The sequence below is a fragment of the Eucyclogobius newberryi genome, unplaced genomic scaffold (assembly GCF_026437365.1).
Source record: "Eucyclogobius newberryi isolate DKJ021-1_F unplaced genomic scaffold, fEucNew1.0.hap1 SCAF_2, whole genome shotgun sequence".
Classification (NCBI taxonomy): domain Eukaryota; kingdom Metazoa; phylum Chordata; class Actinopteri; order Gobiiformes; family Gobiidae; genus Eucyclogobius; species Eucyclogobius newberryi.
In genome coordinates, this window is record NW_027315834.1 from 42,528,262 (window position 1) to 42,544,870 (window position 16,609).

General features: G+C 45.6%; 1 protein-coding gene across 1 annotated transcript in view; it reads left to right on the top strand.

Annotated features, from left to right (window-relative positions):
- Positions 1-9,766: 9,766 nt before the first annotated feature.
- ermp1 (endoplasmic reticulum metallopeptidase 1) overlaps positions 9,767-16,609 on the top strand; it is a 16,767-nt gene continuing 9,924 nt past the window's right edge. Inside the window, exons 1-6 of the mRNA XM_072453075.1 lie at positions 9,767-10,120; positions 10,911-11,215; positions 13,114-13,241; positions 13,325-13,430; positions 13,899-14,045; positions 14,113-14,205. Coding sequence (XP_072309176.1) covers positions 9,846-10,120; positions 10,911-11,215; positions 13,114-13,241; positions 13,325-13,430; positions 13,899-14,045; positions 14,113-14,205 — 1,054 coding nt within the window. The 5' untranslated portion in view covers positions 9,767-9,845. The remainder of the gene's footprint in view (positions 10,121-10,910; positions 11,216-13,113; positions 13,242-13,324; positions 13,431-13,898; positions 14,046-14,112; positions 14,206-16,609) is intronic.

Below are 16,609 nucleotides of genomic sequence, written 5' to 3' on the forward strand. Positions count from 1 at the left end.
CCAGTGAGGCTGAGCAACTGTAAAACACCATATTATCTGCATAAAAATCATAATACTCAAATTATTATAAAACTCAAATTATCTTACTGGTTGTCTTTGGAATCTACTGTAAATCTTAAAAGCTAAAACATGTCTATTGAAATGAACAGAAATCAGAAATGCTGATTTTTGTTTTTGGCTATGAGTGAATAGACTATATGTCTTTTCACTAATAGCATAGAAATGATCATCAACATTTTAAGATTTTTCTTTTTGAATATTTATTTTTTATGAGAATATCATCAATAGACAAAACTTGCTATTGTCCCTCACCCGGGAATATGACATCACCAAAACCCCAATTTCACGATGCCATATTTTCAGATGAAGGACTATATAACTTTATGGAAGATTCACAAATTTGGCATAGGCCTATTAATGAAGTAACTTGTGGCTCATGCTTGATTTGTATCTGCTGCTGACAGAGGCAAGGCTGAAATGCTGAATCTCCATGTTTAGTCCTGAGCCTGACTCTGGGCACCAGCAGGAGGCCGGTCCCTGAGCTCCTCAGAGACGGAGATGGTTCAAGTATGTCAGAGATTTACTTTGGTGCTAGGCCATGGAGAGACTTGTACACAAGCAGAGCTGCTTTGAAGTTTATTCTCTGAGCCTGAAGCCAGTGCAGAGACCTGAGAACAGGACTAATGTGATGGTACTTCCTGGTTCTAGTCAGGACCCGAGCAGCAGCGTTCTGGATGTACTGCAGCTGTTTTACAGCTCGTTTGGAGAGGCCAGTGAGCAGGCCGTTACAGTAGTCTAATCTACTGGAGACAAACACATGGATATAAGTCTTTCCAAGTCTGATTTAGACACTATACTTTTGATTTTAGCTATGTTTTTTTCAGATGGTGAAAAGCTGCTGATTTTTACTATTTTTTTATTGTGGCTATTAAAGTCCATTATTATTCCCAGATTTCTAACTTGATTTGTAGGGTTTAGAGTGAGACTGGAGGTGACTGTTAACATGTTTTTGTTTCTGTGGGCCGAAGACAATGATTTCAATCTTGTAGCTGGAGTAGGTTGTTTTGCATCCACACACTGATCTGTTGGATGCGGTGACAGAGTGAATCCACTGGTCCATATTCACCTGCTGACAGTGAAACATAGATCTGAGTGTCGTCTGCATAATTGTGATAGGACACATTTTCACTGCGTATTAAGTGACCTAACGGCAGCATGTAGAGGTTGAACAGAAGGGGTCCCAGGACTGACCCTTGGGGCACCCCACACATTGAATGAGTTATTTATTACGAGGAAGTCAATAAGCTGTTGATAACCAACCTTTGCCCAAAAAAGGCAGATTAGAGATGGGCCGATAATTACTCAGCATTGCGGCATCAAGACTGCTCTTCTTTAGGAGAAGCTATATGACCTCAGTTTTCAAGGCCCATGTTCCAGATTTAATTGACATGTTAACTATGTGAGTGAGTGGTCTTAAGAAATTGCTTTAGATGAGCATGTAGATGAACTCAGAAAGGTAATGATCTGGACAGTTTTGTCAGTTATAGGTGCAAAGATAGTCAGATCTAAGTCTCTAGGTGATTTTAAGTTTATTACCGGTATTAAACCCTTGTCTCTTGTCGATAAAAATAATTCAAAAGCCTTACACTTAGATGTGGAAATTAGTTCTAACAGTAGCTGAGCTGGGGGGTTGTTAATCTGTTTACTGGACACAGGACACGTGAGTTGTTACCGCAGCTTCCAATTATTTCAGATAAATATCCTTCCCTAGTTCTGCATAAAATGAGGATGTACATGCACAAATACACTTGAATCATAATTTAATCACCCACTGCACTGTTCACTTTCTGCACTACATATGTAAACTCAACTGTAAATTTGTGTACACATTTTTGTTTTCATTCTTATAGCTTATTGTTATTTTTATCCCATAGCAGATTTAAATTCTTTCTCTTTTGACTTATTTATGGTTCGTTGTTTTATGTTGCACCGAATCACCAAGAAAAGTTCTTATGTTTGTGAGTTATGTTCATTGACAATTCTGATTCTGATTCTGACATGTAAATCTCTTTTTGAACCTCTAACTATGATGTGCACTATTTTTGCTCAGCCCTGCGGCACTCATAATTTCAAGTGCTGTAACTGTGGGGGAGAGCATAGCTCTGCCTACGGGGGATGCGTGTTCAGCAAGAGGGCTACTGAGGTGCAAAAAGTTAGAGCCTCTCAAGGCATATCCTACGCGGATGCGGTCAAGAAGGTGTCTGGTAGTCAGGTGAAGGTGGATGCAGTGCGGGCTGCCAGTGCTGCTGGTGACCTAGGCGACAGGGGAGGGGGCAGCGTTGCCCGCGGCCAGGGGGAGGTCCCCACTGGGATTCCTGTGAGTGTGGCTTCCACGAGCAGAGGCCCTGTGGGTGCGGAGGATGTACTGGTTGTGAAGAGGAAAGATTTCTTCCTCTTTATGGTGGAAGTGATTAACTGTACTGGTCAAACCAAGAAGAGATCCGAAAAGACTAGGATCATCGCTAAGGCTGCAGGGAAGTACTTTGGAGCTGGGGGTCCCGAGTGGACGGAGATAGAGGATGCGCTGCGGGAAGGCACCCTGCCCCATTCTGGTAGTGGGAGTGGGGGGGCTCCCGATGCGCCGTCAGGTTCCGGGGGCTCATAATGGCGGTGGTTGTCTTGCAATGGAATGCGCGTAGTCTTCGTGCTAATGGCCAGGAATTTAAGCATTTTGTCTCTACCTTGTTGAACAAGCCTCACGTTATGTGCGTGCAGGAGACTTGGTTACGACCTAGGTGGGGTTTTGGGATACAAGGGTATGTGTGTGTTAGGAATGATAGGGAGCAGGGTAGAGGCGGAGGTGTGGCTGTGTTTGTCCGAGATTACCTAAATTACGTTGTTGTCAGCGTGAGTAAAGCGCCGGAGGCTCTGGCGGTGAGGGTCTGGCTGGGTGGTGAAGCTGTTACTGTGGTTAACCTTTATAATCCGTGTGGTGAGTTAACGTTAGAGTCCTTACATAGTATCGGTAAGGATGTTCGGGGAAAGGCTGTGTGGTGTGGGGATTTTAATATGCATTGCGCTTTGTGGGGCGGTAGTGGTACCGATAGGTATGGGCAGGTGGTAGAGGGTTTTATCAATCAAAGGGAGTTGGTTTGTCTGAATGATGGGAGTGGGACCCGCTATGATATGGGGACCGGTACGGAAAGTGCAATAGATCTTACGCTTGTGTCCAAGGAGTTAGCTGGTGTTTGTAGTTGGGAGGTTCTTGGTAATCTTTCTTTTGGTAGCGATCACTATCTAGTCCGCACCGAGATTGGCTTTGGGAGCTGTGTGGTCAGGGGGACGAGGATCCAGAGGTGGCAGTTGGCAAGGGCAAACTGGGGGGCTTTCCGGAGGAAAGCTGATGATGGTTCTAGGGTTCTGCAGGAAGGAGGATTGACTCAGGTGGATGATCTCAATAGTGCAATTGTCTCGCTCATCACGCAGTCAGCGGTAGGCACGATTCCTAAGAGTGGTGGTAATGGACGTAGGAAGCGGGTGCCGTGGTGGAATGAAGCATGTGGTTATGCTGTTAGGGCGAGAAATGCGGCGTTTCGCCGGCTAAGGGTTACCCACACTGAGGGTGCCCTCATTGACTACAAGAGGGCCCGCGCTGTTGTGCGGAAAACTGTAAGAACAGCCAAAAGTGCCTATTGGAGGCGGTATTGTTCCAAAATTGGGAGAGAAACGCGTCTCGGGGATGTTTGGGGGATGATTAAGCGGATGCATGGGGTTGAGCGCCGTCATGGGACCCCGGTCCTAATACAGAATGGTGTTGAAGCAGTCAGCGACGTTGACAAAGCTGAACTGTTGGCCAGCACCTTTGTGTCGGTGCACAGCTCTGACAATCTTTCACCTGCGGAAAGGCACTACAGGGAGAGTACTTTGGCCCAGAATTCTGAGCTGATTGGGCACCAGCCTTCGACTCAAGATGACCTTGACCTTCCGTTTAGTTTGTTTGAGCTAAGGAGAGCACTTTCTAAGGCGAAACAGACAGCCCCGGGTAAAGATGAGGTGTGCTATGACATGCTCTCTCATTTGACTGATGACACGCTTGGGCTAGTCCTGGGTCTTTTCAACCGTGTTTGGGATTCAGGTTGTGTTCCATCTGCGTGGAAACAGTCTACGGTGGTGCCGGTTCTGAAGCCGGGTAGGCCAGCGTCTGACCCTTCAAGTTATAGGCCGATTGCCTTGACGTCGCAGCTCGGGAAAACGATGGAGCGCATGGTTACCGAGCGGTTGGATTACTTCTTGGAGAGTCAGGGTTTGCTTCCCGCGCACCAGAGTGGTTGTTGTTGTTGTTGTTGTTTTATGGCGGTTGACATCCGAGTGTTGCATTACCGCCAGACTTTATTCCTTAGACTTTGTCGTAGTCCTAAAAGTTCTTCTTCCAGTGCCTTGACTTCCAGTGCTTTGTCCTCAGACTCTGTCGTAGTCCGTAAAAGTACTCCTTCCATTGCTTTGGAGTGGTTTCCGTAGGGGCAGGAACACCATGGATTCCGTGTTGTGTTTGGAATCTGATATCCAGCTGGCCAGGGCTCAGAAAGAAAAGGTTATTGCGGTTCTCTTTGATGTGGAGAAGGCGTACGATATGGTTTGGAAGGATGGGCTCCTCATTAAGCTGCGGAAGTGTGGTGTGAAGGGTAATCTGTTTAACTGGGTCCGGAGCTTTCTGTCTGGCCGGCGTATCCAAACCAGAGTGGGCGCTGCTTACTCTGGGGTCTATGAGGTAGAGAATGGGATCCCGCAGGGGAGTGTGTGTAGCCCTATCTTGTTCAATGTTATGATTAAGGACATCTTTGACGACGTGGATGGGTCTGTTGGGAGGAGCCTTTATGCTGATGATGGCGCTCTATGGGTGAGAGGGAGGAATCTCCGGTTTTACGAGGCGAAACTGCAAAGGGCAATACAGCAGGTGGAGCAGTGGACCCTGAAGTGGGGGTTTAAACTGTCCGTACGGAAGTCTCAAGTGATCTGTTTCTTCAATGGGCATAGGGACGTCTCCCTTCGACTGCATGGGCAGGTGCTCGAACAGGTCAGGGAGGTGAGGTTCTTGGGGGTCACCTTTGACGAGAGGCTTAGTTGGCGTCAGCACATTGATGAGGTCAGTGGTAAATGCAAAAGGGTGAATAACTTGCTTCGTTGTCTATCCGGCCAGGACTGGGGGGCCAGCAGAAGGTCGCTCCTGGGTATTTATCGGGCCGTCATGAGGGCGGCTATTGATTATGGCTGTATAGCCTACATGTCTGCGGCTGAGACTAACTTAAAGAAGCTTGATGTGGAGCAAGCCCAGGCCTTGCGCATCTGCTGTAGGGCTTTTAGGACCTCCCCTGTCTTGGCGCTGCAGGTTGAGTTGGGGGAATTGCCGTTACGGCTCCGGAGGCTAGAACTTCTGTTGGCTTACTGGGTGAATGTGCAAGGTCATACGAGCTCTCACCCGGTGAGGGACTTTCTCAGGGTTGATGGGGGGCAGAATGAGGCTGGCGGTATGGTTTTTAGCCTGGTAGGAAATGCAAAGGCGCGGCTTGCGGGGGTTGGTGATCTGCGTGTGAGCCCGTCGGTGGCTTTGTCTGCTATAGCTCCGTGGAAGTTTGTCCCGGCTCCTGTTGATGTTGGCTTGCATGGCGGGCTTGGAGGAGTCGCTGGGAGGGCACCGCAGTTTGCCGTTCAAGCGCTCATCGATAAGCACTCAGGTGATGTGTTTATTTATACCGACGGGTCTAGGGATCCTGAGAGTGGGCGTACTGGCGCTGCTTATTTTGTGCCTGACCTGGGGCTGGCGGTCAAGAAGAGGTTGACAGATCGCCTTTCTGTTTTCACGTCGGAACTCATAGCGATACGGTTGGCATTGGAATGGGCGGAATCTGCTTTGCAGTGTTGCGGCATTGTGGTGGCCTCTGACAGCCTTTCTGCATTGCAAAGCATTAAATCTGGGAAATCGGATTGCAGACAGGATGTGTTGAATGGCATCTTCTGTCTGATGCTCTCCCTGTCCAGGAAGGATGTGAGGGTTTCCTTCATTTGGGTCCCTGCGCATGTGGGGGTGGATGGTAACGAAATGGCTCGTTATCAAGAGTCATGTGGTTGGCCTTTGGCAGGAATTTTGGAGACACTGTGTTACTGGACGGCATCTCTATCACATACAGGGTAGTGTGGGTCCTTGCGGGTCTATGGGCAGGAACGCGTGGGAGGAAAGGGCCTTCGCCCGCATGAGGATTGGCCATACTGGACTCAATTGGTCACTGAGTAGGATAGGCAAACATCCGACCGGTCTGTGTGGTCATTGTCGGGTGCCGGAGACTGTCGAGCATGTGCTGATTTGCTGTGAGGCTTATGATAGAGAAAGGGCCGGGTTGGCCTTGTGGTTTCGAAATAATGGGCGGGAGTTCAATCTGCGGAACGTTCTGGCGATCCAGTCACAGGGTTTGTGTCAGGCTGTGGTTGCTTACTTATGTAGCACAGGGCTGGGTAAACGTTTATAGAGGTGGGGGGTGTTGGAGACTGAGCCGAGGATGAGGAGCAAGAGGATGTCCTAACGCGCTTTGACTTCATGGGCCTAGGAATTCCAAAGTGATGTTGTTGTTGTTGTTTTATGGCGGTTGGCATCCAACTGTTGCATTACCGCCAGACTTTATTCCTCAGACTTTTCGTAGTCCTCAGACTGTCGTAGTCCGTAAAAGAACTCCTTCCATTGCTTTGGTGTTACAAAGCCCATGAGGTCATGATATGTCTTTGTGACTAGAATAGTTGTTGTTGTTGTTGTTGTTGTTGTTGTTGTTGGTGTTGTTTTATGGCGGTTGGCATCCAAGTGTTGCATTACCGCCAGACTTTATTGTTGTTGTTGTTGTTGTTGTTTTATGGCGGTTGGCATCCAAGTGTTGCATTACCGCCAGACTTTATTCCTCAGACTTTGTCGTAGTCCTCAGACTCTGTTGTAGTCCGTAAAAGTACTCCTTCCATTGCTTTGGTGTTACAAAGCCCATGAAAAGTCCATGAAAAGTCTGAGGAATAAAGTCTGGCGGTAATGCAACAATTGGATGCCAACCGCCATAAAACAACAACAACAACAACAACAACAACAACAACAACCGGCTTTATTCCAGGGAGACTCTTCTTCATCTTCCTCTCCTTCTTTGACGTTCGGTGCTTCCACCGTACAGCTTTATTCTTCAGGCTTCATTCTATAGGCTTTAATATGCCCACTGATGTCGCTGCTTGGTAGCCGTGCGTCTACGAGACTGGGCGAGGACAGGAGACCACCCCCACCCCCATCTCGTCACTCTGATCACTCTGACTCCCCACAAGCAGAACCCCATCACTCCGACTCCCATTTAGCGCCTTTAGCCTGTTTTCTATATCTGCCCAATCAAGCTCCTTTGTTCCAAGGAATCTCCCTGCAGCTTTAGCAATGATCCTGATCCTTTCAGTTCTGCTTTGAGTCTGAGCAGCACAGTTTACAACATCCACCATAAAGAGTACAAAATCCTCTCTATCCACAACCAGGGTATTCTCATTAATTCTGGAACCTGCACACTTGGGACCTCCACTCTTGAAACCTTCACACTTCTTGGTAGCCACGCTGGCCTTTCTCATTTCGCCCTGGCTGGGAGCAGCGCTGGCTCCTCTCTCTGTATTTACTCTAAACTCGTTACTTGAAACTTTCTTGACTGCATCTGCATAGGATATACCTTGAGAGACCTTTATTTTCTGCACCTCAGCAGCTCTTTTGCTAAACCTGCATCCCCCGTAGGCAGAGCTATGTTCTTCCCCACAGTTACAGCACTTCAGTTTTGCACCCACGTCACACTTCCCATACTCATGATCTCCTGCACATTTACCACATCTTTGCCTCCCTCTACAGACCGCTGCAATATGCCCAAAGCGCTGGCACTTAAAGCAACGCAGGGGCGGCGGAACATATGGCCTGACGCTATAGCACATGTACCCAATGAACACCTTACTAGGCAGGCACCTCCCTTCAAGTGTTACCATTACCGACAAGCTGTCACATCTTACCCCAGACCGGGTCACCTTCAACCGCCTAGCGTCCACCACCGTAGCTCCAGTCAAATTCTCCTTAACTTCATCCACAGACGTCGCCGTAGGGACACCTACGATAACTCCTCTGACCGTGTTTCTTTCAGCATCAGACACAAGAATGTCCTTTCCACCCAGACGTTTAGTTCCAATCGCCTTCCATTGCTGAGCCGCGTCCTTGCACACGACCAGCAGCGAGCCATCTCTAAGGACACTCGCACTCTTGATCACTCCCACAGCTACAGTTAGGCTCTTTGACAATGCCACTGAATTCCACTCCTTAAAGGATGCACTATCCTGTGCAAGCTTTATGATCACCTTACAGTCTCTGCTCTCACTCCGGATATCAATAGCTTCAGCCTCATCCTGCTGCTCATTCCCAGAACCCTCGGACGAGCTAAGGGACTTTTTACGTTTCCGGGCACGTGCAGGCAGAAAAGGCTGCTCCTCCACGCCGTCCAGAACGTCTTCCATCCCCGATCCACTCTCCTCCGCCATCTCCCGTCTCTCCAGACCGGGTGTTGAGCAAGGTCTCCTCACATTTTGGAGACACTGTGTTACTGGACGGCATCTCTATCACATACAGGGTAGTGTGGGTCCTTGCGGGTCTATGGGCAGGAACGCGTGGGAGGAAAGGGCCTTCGCCCGCATGAGGATTGGCCATACTGGACTCAATTGGTCACTGAGTAGGATAGGCAAACATCCGACCGGTCTGTGTGGTCACTGTCGGGTGCCGGAGACTGTCGAGCATGTGCTGATTTGCTGTGAGGCTTATGATAGAGAAAAGGCCGGGTTGGCCTTGTGGTTTCGGAATAATGGGCGGGAGTTCAATCTGCGGAACGTTCTGGCGATCCAGTCACAGGGTTTGTGTCAGGCTGTGGTTGCTTACTTATGTAGCACAGGGCTGGGTAAACGTTTATAGAGGTGGGGGGTGTTGGAGACTGAGCCGAGGATGAGGAGCAAGAGGATGTCCTAACGCGCTTTGACTTCATGGGCCTAGGAATGCCAAAGTGATGGAAGAAGGACTTCTAAAGGATAAAACGACAAAGACGTCCCATGACCTCATGGGCTTTGTAAAACAACAAAGACGTCCCATGACCTCATGGGCTTTGTACTTCCAAAGCACCGAGCGTCAGAGAGGGAGAGGAGGATGAAGAGGAGTCTCCCTGGAATAAAGCCGGTTGTTGTTGTTGTTGTTGTTTTATGGCGGTTGGCATCCAATTGTTGCATTACCGCCAGACTTTATTCCTCAGACTTTTCGTAGTCCTCAGACTGTCGTAGTCCGTAAAAGTACTCCTTCCATTGCTTTGGTGTTACAAAGCCCATGAGGTCATGATATGTCTTTGTGACTAGAATAGTTGTTGTTGTTTCAGAGACCAACCGGCTTTATTCCAGGGAGACTCTTCTTCATCTTCCTCTCCTTCTTTGACGTTTGGTGCTTCCACCGTACAGCTTTATTCTTTAGGCTTCATTCCATAGGCTTTAATATTTCCACTGATGTCGCTGCTTGGTAGCCGTGCGTCTACGAGACTGGACGAGGACAGGAGACCACCCCCACCCCCATCTCGTCACCGGTTGGTCTCTGAAACAACAACAACTATTCTAGTCACAATTGCGCTCACTGTGACGTCATCCTATGCCGCCTCCCCTTCGCCGCTTCTCGCCTGTCTGTAGTTTGTCCCTCCGCGTTACCCGTCGGTTGCTCGACGAAAACGCGCAGCCCTTGAGCCCGTGACGCTGGCTAACAGTCGAGTGTCGCTGGCTCGAAAATGGAGAGCGACACCACAATCCGCAGAATAAAACCTTTCGGGACCGTTAATTACTTCTCAGCGGAAAACAGCGCGCCGCAGGAGCGACACGAGGACAATGGCTACAGCGGAGACCCGAAGAGAAAGCCCGAAGTCAGCCTGTACTTGCTGCGGGAAGGGCTCGCGGTTTGCCTGGTGTCGGTGTTTATTTTGGTGCTGTGGGGACTTGTTCAGTTGTCATTACAGCAGCTTGTAATTGGAAAACCAAGTGGCGAGTTTAACGCAGTACGAGCCAGGTAAGTTTTTAAGGTTGTTGACACATTTACTGAGTGGTGGAGAAGTAGCGCTGGGCCAACCTTTCCTCCACTTCAGTGTAACAGACCCGCCTAGAAACTACCGTTCCTCCACCACCAAGGTAACGCTCAGGTGTGACTGAGGGGCTGCAGAGCCACGGCTTTGAGACCTGACAGACCCACAGGGCATCATAGTTTAGCAAGTTCGGTCATGCTAATGTATCCAAACGTCATATGGAACAGATTCAAAAGTATACGCATTTTTAGATAAAGGTTTATTGCCATTGTCTGTGTACGAAATTTACTAACAGGAACTTGTTTCACCGTGCAACATACAATATACTACAATGAACAATCTATATACAATTAAAAAAGGCATGCATGAATTCAGATTTCACTCTGTATGTACACACAATACATACTCATAAAAAAAATCTACACAAATCTACAGATATTTGTGTAAACTAGTCCAAGATATTGTAATGTTAAACAAAGTGAGCGCTTTAGCGGTCTAATGGATTTGTCTACATTGTCAATTGTCAATAAAAAGCTCTTTGCATGCAGGCACCATGTCTGGCACACAAGCAGAAACACGCCATAATCCTTGCCAATGTCAGCAGTAATGAGGTGCCTTTAGAAGTTTAGTTAAAGTTAGAACAGTGCTATTACAATGTGATGACATGTATGATCCATGTGTAGAATGGGATTTTCACTCAAAGTATGCAATTTAAATAATATTATGTTAGTCCTATCAGTTCTCCAAACAGCTCCTCTTTTCTTCTCTCCAATCTAGACAGCACCTGGAGCAAATCACCAGTGTGGGCCCTAGGCCGACTGGAAGCCCGGAGAATGAGGTTCTGACAGTGGGATATTTGTTGGAGCAGATTGAGAAGATCCGTAAAGAGACGGCGGCAGGACCACAGCAGCTCACTGTGGATGTCCAGCAGCCCACCGGCTCGTTCTCCATAGACTTTCTTGGGGGCTTTACCAGCTTCTATGACCGTGTCACAAACATCGCTGTGCGACTGGAGCCAAAAGGAGGGTCGAAGCTGCTCATGCTGGCTAATTGTCACTTTGATACAGTGGCTAATAGTCCAGGTATTTTTCACTTTTTAATTCTGTTACTTCTAGTACTGATCTGTAGTAAATTAGTAAATGTCACATTATTAAACGATGAAAGTAGGGCTGGTCTACAAATCTTAAGTCACAAGTAACTTTTCGCTTGATTAGAAATAATATCAAAATCTTTATTTGGGATAGAAAATGATTCATTGAATGATTGTTACAAGCATGTATTTAGGCCATTTTTTCTCCTACCTTATTTCACTTCTATATGTGTATTTACTCATTACGCAACACATCCCTTCAAAAAGACTAAGCTGATGCAATGAGGACAAACTGGGACACAGACAATAATATTGGTGCCAAATATGAAACGATAATTTTATTTCCAGGCCGATAAAGATGGTGTCAGAACTGATAACCAGTTTATTACAAAGATTCAAATAATTCAACTTCAAAGTACAGTATGACTCAATGCATTTACACCGCCATATAATAAAAGCTGTGGTTGGATGTTGCATGTCTTGTTTGTGTGGCCCGTAGGCTTTAGACAGGAGAGGACAGGGTGAAATGGGGAATGAGAGAGAGGGGAGGACATGCAGTAATCGTCAGAGTCGGGATTCTAACTCACGACACTGCGGCATATGTGCTGTGCCTTAACCACTCAACATTCGGGCTGCCCGCATGTCTTGTTTTCATAAGGGTACACAATTGTATCTTTTCATTTTTAACGTTTGTAACCCCAGGCCTTCGAACATAACAAACTGGTTTTCCACACTCCAAAAAAAACTAAAGTATGAAAATGAGCCCAGTGTGTCAAGGCCGTGGTGCCATGAGGAAGAGACACGGCAAAGAGAAGACACAAACAATTGTTGCTTGTGTCTGAGGACCTTATGAAAGACCAGGGTAAAGGTGTTCATATGTCTAAACCAGAATAATGCAATATGACATTTGACTCTTATGTATTACAATTTTATTAAGTTGTCTTTTTAGTTGTGTTAATGTTTGACCGATCCTCAAGTAAGTTCTATTAATCTGTTACTGAAACAGCGCGAACGTTTTTTCTGTGACTAAAAATAATTGTGACTCTACTGACTCTAAAACACATACAAAAACCTACAAAAATATTAGCTTTATAACACAGAAGGCGACATTATTAAATCAAAGCGTCAAAAAAAGCGCCTCCTTTTCCTCAATAATACACTTTATTCATAAATACTCTCCATCTAGAAACTTTCCGTCACCATATTTCATCCTTTTATTTGGTAGATGATGTGTTTAAAAAGTCTCAATATACAATGGAAACAATCTTAAATAAACTCGTCGGCTACATTTGTTAGCAACGGTGCTATTCTGGACTTATTATAAATTGTGTTTCACCTTTAAACAACCAGTGGGAGAAAACATCTAAAGGAAAGCGCTGTTTGTAGGAAGCCGGCCTCCGCTGCCTGTGGTGCTTTGAATCTGTGGAATTCTAAACAGTTCAAGATTTAGTTACGTGAAGAAAAAGACTGTAGATATTTGAATCACACTCAGAGTGATTTAACAAACCGTTGTGAAGGTGGAAAGTATGCAGTCAGAAGGAACCGTTGAACATTTTAGGGTTTTCCATCACATTCACAGTTTATGGGTTAATCGGCATGAATGGCATCCAGACATTGAAACAAAAAAAGCTGAGTCCAGAAAGCCAGAGCACATGACGTCTCTGTATCCCTTCTGCCGTCACATGCTCCGTATTCTTGCCCATGTCACAATGTATAGAGCGATAGATGGGTCTTAACATTCCTAAAATTCTTCTGTCCAAATGTGCCACCATTCTCACGACAAATGTATCTAGAAACTTTGATGAAATGCTTAACGAAACGAAGCCTTTATGTTTGAGTAAACGCACGTACAGAGGCCAATAAGCTTCTGTCATCTCGCCGTCTCTTCAGGTGCCAGCGATGATGCGGTGAGTTGTGCAGTAATGCTGGAAGTCCTGCACTCTTTGGCCAACCTCTCAACCCCGCTTCGTCATGGAGTTATATTTTTATTTAACGGGGCTGAAGAAAATATTCTGCAGGTAATATAAGCCAGCAGCTGGATCGTCTCTCAACATTGTGTTCTTTTGATCTTATTGGATATTTTTCTCCACATCTCTTTCAGGCCAGCCATGGTTTTATAACGCAGCATCCGTGGGCCAAAGGGATCCAAGGTTTCATTAACCTGGAAGCGGCCGGTGTTGGGGGCAAAGAAGTGGTTTTTCAAACAGGTAAACACGTCATATGTTTGCTCCATCTTCCCAACTCTTAATAGCACTAACTCTGTTCTGTATTGTACCAGGCCTCTAATGACAGAGATTATTCTTTGACAGATAAAACATATGGAAACATCTTTATTTTGTTGAATTAGCATTTTATGAGTTGGAAAAATGTGTTTGTTTAGTATAAATTGTGTCAAACCTTTGGATGGAATTCTGAGTGTGACGTCTAAATGTTTTAGAACTGGGCTCATTTTCAACACATTTTTCAACAATTCTTCACAAACTGCAATTATCATTTATATTTAAGGCTTGATCCCGCCAAATTATAAAATTCATAAAACCTGTCATACACACTTTAAGTAAATATAATAAATATAAATAGATCAGTAAGTTCTAGGGGTCCTTGACTTGAAGTAGATAATTACATGTCGGAATATACATTTTTTATTATTATTCTCTTCTTTCTCTCATTTAAAGGTCCAGAAAACCCATGGCTGGTCCAGGCCTATGTTCGTGCTGCCAAACACCCCTTTGCCTCAGTTGTGGGACAGGAAGTTTTCCAAAGTGGCATTATTCCCTCCGACACAGACTTCCGCATTTATAGAGACTTTGGCAACATCCCAGGTGTGAAAAGCATATTTTTTGCAAACACGTTTAATTTGCATTTACAATATGAAACATTTGCTCATAGGTATCGACCTGGCTTTTATTGAGAATGGTTTCATCTACCACACAAAGTACGACACGGCTGACAGGATTCTGACAGACTCCATCCAGAGAGCAGGCAAGTCGTCTTCGTACACAAGTGGAAACATGTCGGTGTACATGCTTCCCCACTCATTGAGTCCATTTGCTCCGCGCTGTATTACATAGACATAAACTGGGCCGGTACGAGCGCTTTTGCCTTCTTTTTTTTTTTTTTTTATTCCTTCTCCCTCTGCACTGGATTTTTTGCTTTACATAGCAGAGAATCGAGTCTGTCAGCACTAAAACACCAGAGAGTCGGCTTTTTCTCCTCAGCGATTACTGTACTTCCCTCTCCCGTTTTATGTTCACCGTGCCTCGCTGTGAAAGGCCTGAATTATTAGAGAGAAAGTAAGATTTTAAGGGGAAGTAGCTGGTGTTTTTAGAAGAGGCCGGATGCGCTTGTGTCAGGAGGTAAGGGGAATTTGAAAGTGAACTTGTACAACATTCTTAGTTGTGTCTGAAAAGTAGGGTGCGTAAATGTGACAAAGCACAAGCAAAAATGTCTCTTTTTCTCTCTCTCTCTCTTTCTCTCCCTCTCTCTCCCTCCCTCTTTCTCTCCCTCCCTCTAATAACCCACCAGGCGTAAGAACAATAGTGCTTTGTCTCATAACCTTGTGTGAGCTGCTGCTGCCGCTGCTAAATGTGCAACAGCAAAGACAGACAAAATGATTTGGGCCAGTGGTTTTCAACCTTTTTCTGCCAGCGACCCATATTGTTTGTTGTATGTTGGCAACCATAACATACTTCCCCCTACCTGAGAAGCTACTGCCTTTTCATGCAAATTATTATTATTTTATGGATGCTATAGCACAGTAATTATAATAATATACTTAAAACCATGGAATCCCTTCATTAAAAAATCGAGTTTAGACCTCTTTTCTCAGAAGTCTTGGGGACCCTTTGAAAATCTTTTGTGTCCCAAATTTGCATCCCAACCCAGCCTTCGGCCACAGCCACTTAATACTACCCTTACTGTAATATTTATCCAGAATGTATTTTAGCTCTGTAGTGAAGTCAAAGGCAAAAGCTATTTTTATCAAAATATTTATGTTGCATATTGATAAATGGTATAGGGCTTTTCTACCTTCAAGGCTCTTAAAGCGCTTTACAACAAGGTCCACTCACCCACTCACACATTCATACACCAGTGTACACAGACACTGGGGGCGAGGGGAGTTAAGTGTCTTGCCTAAGTCGATATAATCCCTCATTCTTCCAGGAGTGTTCCTTGGTAGAAAATGATTAAATTGTAGCTACCTGGACACGAGTTGGTTTATAAAATCAAGATGTTTTTTGACATAGAAGAGTTTAAAGAGAAGTTAAGGAGGCCATTTTTGTTCAAATTCAATTTACTGGCTATTTTACAAGCCTATGACCTCCCCTACCCCTAGCCTCCTCTACCCCATTGCCTACTCTTCTACCCCCTGTTACATCCCCATCTTTTTCTCTCTACTTATTCTGTCTTGTTCATTTTATCTGTATATTAATGTGTATTGTATGTGTTGTCCCCCCCTGTCTGTAAATACCCCCCCCTTTTTTATTATGTTCAGCGTCTTTGGGTCACTGAAAAGCGCTATATAAATAAAAGTTATTATTATTATTTATTTATGAAAGCGTTTTGAGGCCTTGGTCAGCAAGCATTATAGACCACTCAGATGTTGTTGTTGTTGTTTTATGGCGGTTGGCATCCAATTGTTGCATTACCGCCAGACTTTATTCCTCAGACTTTTCGTAGTTGTTGTTTTATGGCGGTTGGCATCCAATTGTTGCATTACCGCCAGACTTTATTCCTCAGACTTTTCGTAGTCCTCAGACTGTCGTAGTCCGTAAAAGTACTCCTTCCATTGCTTTGGTGTTACAAAGCCCATGAGGTCATGATATGTCTTTGTGACTAGAATAGTTGTTGTTGTTTCAGAGACCAACCGGCTTTATGGGGGTGGGCTCCTGTCCTCGCCCAGTCTCGTAGACGCACGGCTACCAAGCAGCGACATCAGTGGACATATTAAAGCCTATAGAATGAAGCCTGAAGAATAAAGCTGTACGGTGGAAGCACCGAACGTCAAAGAAGGAGAGGAAGATGAAGAAGAGTCTCCCTGGAATAAAGCCGGTTGGTCTCTGAAACAACAACAACTATTCTAGTCACAAAGACATATCATGACCTCATGGGCTTTGTAACACCAAAGCAATGGAAGGAGTACTTTTACGGACTACGACAGAGTCTGAGGACTACGCCAAAGTCTGAGGAATAAAGTCTGGCGGTAATGCAACACTTGGATGCCAACCGCCATAAAACAACAACAACCGGCTTTATTCCAGGGAGACCCTTCTTCATCTTCCTCTCCTTCTTTGACGTTCGGTGCTTCCACCGTACAGCTTTATTCTTTAGGCTTCATTCTATAGGCTTTAATATTTCCACTGATGTCGCCACTTGGTAGCCGTGC